Raw genomic sequence first — 7,378 nt, 5'->3', positions numbered from 1 at the left:
CGGCCCATGTGAGTGCTCCATTCATATACCGTTCATGCTCATCGCAACAGCAAAGTCCACTCAAAAATCAAGCTGACAGGAAACATCTATGTAGTACAGTATTGTTTCTGTTTGCAATAGCCCTACTGTGCTGTAACAAAGTGTGGTAAATGGGCAACTCTGGTAACGCTGCCCTCTCATTCACTGATCTGCTAACCGTTATGCTAATGTGTCCTCTGATAATAATAGCTTTCTAGGATTAAACATTATCTGGATAATTGGTAAAAAAAAAAAAAAAAACTATCTTAATAGCCCTACTGTGTGTTAGACCTACCCGAAAAACTAAAAAGCAATTTATTTCATTTGTAGGCCTATCGTGATTTTATTTATTTGTGCTATCATTAGTAATTTCTTTATTTGTTCTTATTTTATTATTAACTGCTTAGCCTCCCTGTCATTTTTTATTCAATTCAAAGTTTTAAATCAAGCTATCTCGTGCTACTGCAACAAAATTACCCAACTGTAAAATCAAAAATACACTGAGTGAGCAAATCTTTGTTTAATTACCATTATAACTAGCTATCTCACAATGTTTACATATGAATAAAAGCCTACATTAAAATCTGTCATATAAATTGGTCTCTTCATTAGAAATTAGCCTACTGATTGCCACCATTGATTGACACATTTTTTTAAATAATATAAAAAATATCTGTATGACATTATATTCTGCGGTTCTTCCCTGTTGTACCGAATATCTATACTTTTTCAAATTATCACATCGAAATTAGAAATTCAAATATTGTGACAAAATTAATTTTGCAGGGTGCCACAAATTTGTTAAAATTTCCAAAGTGTGCCACGACTAAAGAAAGGTTGGGAAACACTGATTTAGAAGATGAAAACCAAACAAAGTTAAGTCTGACACAGAGAAAGGGACCGATGGCCGGCCAGCCGGGGTTCGTCTTTATTTAAATTTATGTGTGTGTACTTCTAACATGTTTGGTTGGTAAATAAATGTTGTAAATTCAAATCAGAGCATCTTCCGTGTCTGGAATGGATGTATTCTTGAGTCTATAAGGTAACAATAGTATAATAAGATAACCTTGTTTGAAATGGGGTTGGCTAAAAGAAAATTTTGGTTTTGTTTATACTACTAGGTACTTATACTATATTGACTGGGTTAAATAGAATTGCATTTCTAAAAAGAGACTAAAACACAATTTTCATTGACTAAAACTAGACTAAATGTCATCAGTTTTCGTCAACTAAAACTAGACTAAAATGTCATCAGTTTTCGTTGACTAAAACTAGATGAAAATAGTCATGGATAATTCTGACTTAAATAAGACTAAAATGCTCAGACTTTTAGTTGACTAAAACATGACTAGACTAAAAATAGTATGAACGTGACTAAAACTAATAAAAACTAAAATGACAGCTTCACACAAAGACTAGACTAAAACTAAAATTAAAACAGGCCGCCAAAAACAACACTAACTAGAAGTAATAAAATATCATTAACTCATTATAAAAGCAACAGAAATTAATGGAAAGTTTGTGTGTGTGTTTTGAGATATTGCACCTCCTGGTACATATGCTTGCTTCTCATGGCCAGCTCTTGCTGTTCTGGGCTGTAGGTGTAGATGGCAGAACGATACTGCGTGCCATGATCATTCCCCTGTGCCATTCCTATAAAATACACACACACACACACACACACACACACACACACATATAAATGCTTTAGACCCCTTTAAAAACTCACACCCCAGAAATTTGCAGTCCTGTCAGGCACTCTGTATACATCAATCTTTTCAATGACGTTTCTAATATTAGCAAGCAACATCCAGTTCTGTTCTTATATTACTGCAAAAAAGGATGGAAAATATTATGTCTCTGAATAATTTTCCTCTTGTTGATGTATGGAAACATGTTTGTGTTTTCCAGTATTCCCTTGTCATTTTCCTCCACAGTGAATTTACAGTCTCTCTTGTATTTTTCTGCAAAACTGAAATGAGCTCTTGCCATGAGCTCTCTACCGCACAGTGCCTTCTGTAGCTCTCTATTCAAAGGCCAAAGTCCTGCATTCTGATTGGCTGATCCTCCAAAGTGCCAAAGCAACAGTCACTGACCTTCCCTGTGACCCTGAGGCCTGAGTGTCATCACAGCCACCAAACACATCACACAGCCAAGTAATACTGGAAAATGTTTCTAGAAAGAAATGTGGATTTGGACACTTAATTAACACTTGGTTACCATCTGCACAAAAATGATGCAGGAACTTCTCTGAGACATTTTGGAATTACTTTTAAACATCTAGTGGAACAAAGACAGTTAAAGTCAGTTAACACAGGTGTACTATTAACTAACTACAGACATAATCCACCTACATTTGACAATCAGAGTCCACATACTTTTAGTCTGCATTTTAAAGGGACAGTTCACCTTCAGTTGCTGGTCCCCATTGGCTTGCATAGTGTTTTTTTCCATACTATGGAAGTCAATGGGGACCAGCAACTGAAGGTGAACTATCCCTTCCAACAGTATACATTAACATTCAAAAGTTTGGGATTTGTAAGATTTTTTTCATATTTTAAAATAAGTCTCTAATGATCACCAAGGCTGTTTTATTAAAAAAAAACAGCAAACATTAATATTGTGAAATATTATTACAATTTTAAATAACTATTCTGTTTGAATCTATTATAAATTGTAATTTATTCCTGTGATTGTAAAGCTGAGTTTTCAGCAGCCATTACTCCAGTCTTTAGTGTTATATGATATATCAGAAATAATTTAATATGTTGCTTTCTGTGGGTTTTCTTTAAAATAAAATCCTCATAGTTTGATATTTTGTAATATATAGCAATTCAGACGTTTTTATGTTTGGTTTAAGTTTGGCAAATACATTTTAGGGTCACTGTATATCAAAACCCTTAAATCTATCTCTTCTCATATGAGCAAAAAAGGAATTAAAAACAAAAAGGAAACAGTGAGCACTCAATGTACTCCACCCGAGACAGTGGAGCGCTTCTTTTTACAGCCTCAATCACAGTGCTTAGTTATTATTGATGATCCTCCCTGTTCAAGCTGAATAATATACAGAATCTCTCCTCGCAACACACAAACGCTGCACATGAACCGAGAGTGCAGAACGCTGCAGATGTGTTGTCAGTGCACAAACAGGGTGAGAGCAGAAAGCTGGGCAGGAGCTGACTCCATAAATGTCACACGCAGACTCTCTCTCTAGCCATAACACGGCTCTCCCACAGGAAAACTATTTCTGTTAATGCAGAGGTCAAGAAGCATCACCCTTTGCTTTAGATGGAGGCAAGAAAGGAAAGATTCACTAAGTGTACTTGTGAGAGAATAAGCTGTAAACACACACACACACACACACACACACACACACAGCATCATCCTGATAGATACCAATCCTCTAAGGCTGCTTTAGACCAATCCAGGCATTTAAAATATTAGCACTTATGTGGCTATCCTGGTGAGATGACGAGGAAGGAAGGGGAAACATTTTTTTTGGAAGGGTGAATGAAAAGGAAAAGATGAAAAGCATATATTTATTAGTGTTCAGGTTTGTTGAAAAGGTCATGAGGGACATTAGTTCTCAAGTCATAAGAAATAAACACAGATGTTACTTAAAAGGACAGTTCACCCCAAAATGAAAATCGTGTCATAATTAGGGCTGTCAATCGATTAACATTTTTAATCTAATTAATTACATGATGTGGCAATTCATCTAATTAATCGCAAATTCAATTTGGCAGTGAAAATACCCCCAATAGATAATTTAAAGCCATTATTGTGTTAAATGAGAAAAGTATCAAGTAGATATAACAAAAAGTAGCTTTAAAAGAAATATTTTATTTGATTCAACATGAAATGTATTACACATAAACATTTAGTCTACAACACCCTAACATTAACTATGGTACATAAAAGATAATTTGAGAAACGCCTCAGTATTTTTTGTTCATACAGTGAAAGTCATTGCCTGGTAACCAAATCAGCTTGGTTACCAACAGTCTTCCAAATACCTTATTTTATGTTCCACAAAAGAAACTAAGTCTTACAGGTTTGAAACGACATGAAGGTGAGTAAATGATTACAGAATTTTCATCTTTTTTTATTGAAATGCTACGCTAAATAAGAAACTAAAACTGCCAGTAGGCGGTGGTAAATATCTTTATGAGTAAGTAATCAAGTAATTTATTCTTTTGATTCGTTCAAACTGCTGGTTCATTCAGGAATTACATAAAAGGCTCACTTTCTGAATGGGCCACTGAATCACTGGTTCACACGATTCGTTCAAAACGCGGATTAATTTAGAAACAAATCACTACTGTGTTGCTCAGAGACCCACAACAGTTCTACTGTGGCTTTATAGATAATATTTTCATTGGAAATATTGAGTAAAAACAGACAATGATATATAACACAATATTAACTTCCTAGCTTTTGTATAAAATCACATTTGTACTCGTGCTATTCGAAACAAAAACAACACTTGTGTGATATTGCTCTCGCTGCTCATGTGATATCCCTTACAAAAACTGACAAAAACTCATTCTGGGGCGTTTTTGCCCCAATATTTTACATTTTAAGGCCATATAACTGCATTATAGGCTACATCACGCAGTGAGTTGTTGCCCTTCATCATGTATGTCAACAGTCAACTCTATGAAATGTAAGATGACGAGAAGGTTTGGGGAATGGCGTGGCAAATACGTTAATTGCGTTATTTTTTAATTGTATTTATTTTTCCATAACTAATTAATAAATTAACATAAATAGCTAAATCTCATGGCCCTGACAGAGACCTGGATCAAACCAGAGGACACTGCTACACCTGCAGCACTCTCCAATAATTTCAAATTTTCCCACTCCCCCCCCTTGACTGGAAGAGGTGGAGGTACTGGTCTGCTTATCTCTAATGATTGGAAATTTAATCCTTTACCATTTTTGGGTGTCAACAGCTCCTTTGAATCTCATTCAGTTACTATTACCTACCTTCTTAAAATCCATTTTGTAGTTGTTTATCGAGCCCCAGGACCACTAGGTAACTTCTTGGATGAATTAAATGTGCTGCTCTCAACCTTTCCTGAGGATGGTACTCCCCTAGTTATGCTTGAAGACTTCAACATCCACCTAGATAAACCTCAGGCTGCAGAATTCCACACTCTGCTTGCCTCTTTTGATCTCAACCGAGTGTCTACATGATGTGGCAATTCATCTAATTAATCGCAAATTCAATTTGGCAGTGAAAATACCCCCAATAGATAATTTAAAGCCATTATTGTGTTAAATGAGAAAAGTATCAAGTAGATATAACAAAAAGTAGCTTTAAAAGAAATATTTTATTTGATTCAACATGAAATGTATTACACATAAACATTTAGTCTACAACACCCTAACATTAACTATGGTACATAAAAGATAATTTGAGAAACGCCTCAGTATTTTTTGTTCATACAGTGAAAGTCATTGCCTGGTAACCAAATCAGCTTGGTTACCAACAGTCTTCCAAATACCTTATTTTATGTTCCACAAAAGAAACTAAGTCTTACAGGTTTGAAACGACATGAAGGTGAGTAAATGATTACAGAATTTTCATCTTTTTTTATTGAAATGCTACGCTAAATAAGAAACTAAAACTGCCAGTAGGCGGTGGTAAATATCTTTATGAGTAAGTAATCAAGTAATTTATTCTTTTGATTCGTTCAAACTGCTGGTTCATTCAGGAATTACATAAAAGGCTCACTTTCTGAATGGGCCACTGAATCACTGGTTCACACGATTCGTTCAAAACGCGGATTAATTTAGAAACAAATCACTACTGTGTTGCTCAGAGACCCACAACAGTTCTACTGTGGCTTTATAGATAATATTTTCATTGGAAATATTGAGTAAAAACAGACAATGATATATAACACAATATTAACTTCCTAGCTTTTGTATAAAATCACATTTGTACTCGTGCTATTCGAAACAAAAACAACACTTGTGTGATATTGCTCTCGCTGCTCATGTGATATCCCTTACAAAAACTGACAAAAACTCATTCTGGGGCGTTTTTGCCCCAATATTTTACATTTTAAGGCCATATAACTGCATTATAGGCTACATCACGCAGTGAGTTGTTGCCCTTCATCATGTATGTCAACAGTCAACTCTATGAAATGTAAGATGACGAGAAGGTTTGGGGAATGGCGTGGCAAATACGTTAATTGCGTTATTTTTTAATTGTATTTATTTTTCCATAACTAATTAATAAATTAACATAAATAGCTAAATCTCATGGCCCTGACAGAGACCTGGATCAAACCAGAGGACACTGCTACACCTGCAGCACTCTCCAATAATTTCAAATTTTCCCACTCCCCCCCCTTGACTGGAAGAGGTGGAGGTACTGGTCTGCTTATCTCTAATGATTGGAAATTTAATCCTTTACCATTTTTGGGTGTCAACAGCTCCTTTGAATCTCATTCAGTTACTATTACCTACCTTCTTAAAATCCATTTTGTAGTTGTTTATCGAGCCCCAGGACCACTAGGTAACTTCTTGGATGAATTAAATGTGCTGCTCTCAACCTTTCCTGAGGATGGTACTCCCCTAGTTATGCTTGAAGACTTCAACATCCACCTAGATAAACCTCAGGCTGCAGAATTCCACACTCTGCTTGCCTCTTTTGATCTCAACCGAGTGTCTACTGCTACTCATAAATCAGGCAACCGACTGGACCTTATTTACACACGACACTGCTCCACTGATCATGTGCTGGTTACTCCATTGCACACCTCGGATCACTTCCTCCTCACTCTTAACCTCAACATGGTTCCTGACACAACACATACCCCTCCACATGTCATCTTTCAACGTAACCTACGCTCACTCTCACCCTCCCGGCTATCTGCTATGGTTTCATTTTTGCTTCCTTCCCCTAAACTGTTAGCATCTTTTGATACTTTCTGCTCCACTCTTACATCTTGTTTAGACACTGTCTGCCCCTTGTCTTCCAGACCAGCCCGTACCACCCCTTCTGCCCCTTGGTTATCTGATGTTCTCCGCGAACATCATTCTAAGCTCAGGGCTGCTGAAAGGGTGTGGCATAAATCCAAAAATCCTACTGACCTTAATGTGTGTCAGTCACTCATCTCTTCCTTCTTTGCTAATGTCTTCACTGCTAAATGGACATACTACCATAACAAAATTAACAATTCGTCTAACTCTTGCATGCTCTTTAAAACATTTTCCTTGCTCCTTTGTCCTCCTCCTCCCCCTCTTGCATCTACTCTAATAGCTGACGACTTTGCCACATTTTTCATTAATAAAATTAAAAACATCAGTGCACAATTTTCCACACCACAATCTGTCAAGCACA

At 36.2% G+C, this 7,378-nt stretch overlaps 1 protein-coding gene across 2 annotated transcripts in view; it reads right to left on the bottom strand.

Moving 5' to 3' along the window:
• The window catches only part of LOC107582536 (mitochondrial peptide methionine sulfoxide reductase-like), a 41,166-nt gene that overhangs the window by 10,461 nt on the left and 23,327 nt on the right, over window positions 1-7,378 (bottom strand). For both annotated transcript variants that reach the window (XM_016268437.1, XM_016268444.1), the window contains exon 5: window positions 1,565-1,671. In XM_016268437.1, coding sequence (XP_016123923.1) covers window positions 1,565-1,671 — 107 coding nt within the window. The remainder of the gene's footprint in view (window positions 1-1,564; window positions 1,672-7,378) is intronic.

The sequence above is a fragment of the Sinocyclocheilus grahami genome, unplaced genomic scaffold, assembly GCF_001515645.1.
Source record: "Sinocyclocheilus grahami isolate Dianchi unplaced genomic scaffold, SAMN03320097.WGS_v1.1 scaffold4.1, whole genome shotgun sequence".
Classification (NCBI taxonomy): domain Eukaryota; kingdom Metazoa; phylum Chordata; class Actinopteri; order Cypriniformes; family Cyprinidae; genus Sinocyclocheilus; species Sinocyclocheilus grahami.
Note: the sequence above shows the minus strand (reverse complement) of the source record. Positions and strands in the feature narration are given on the sequence as shown.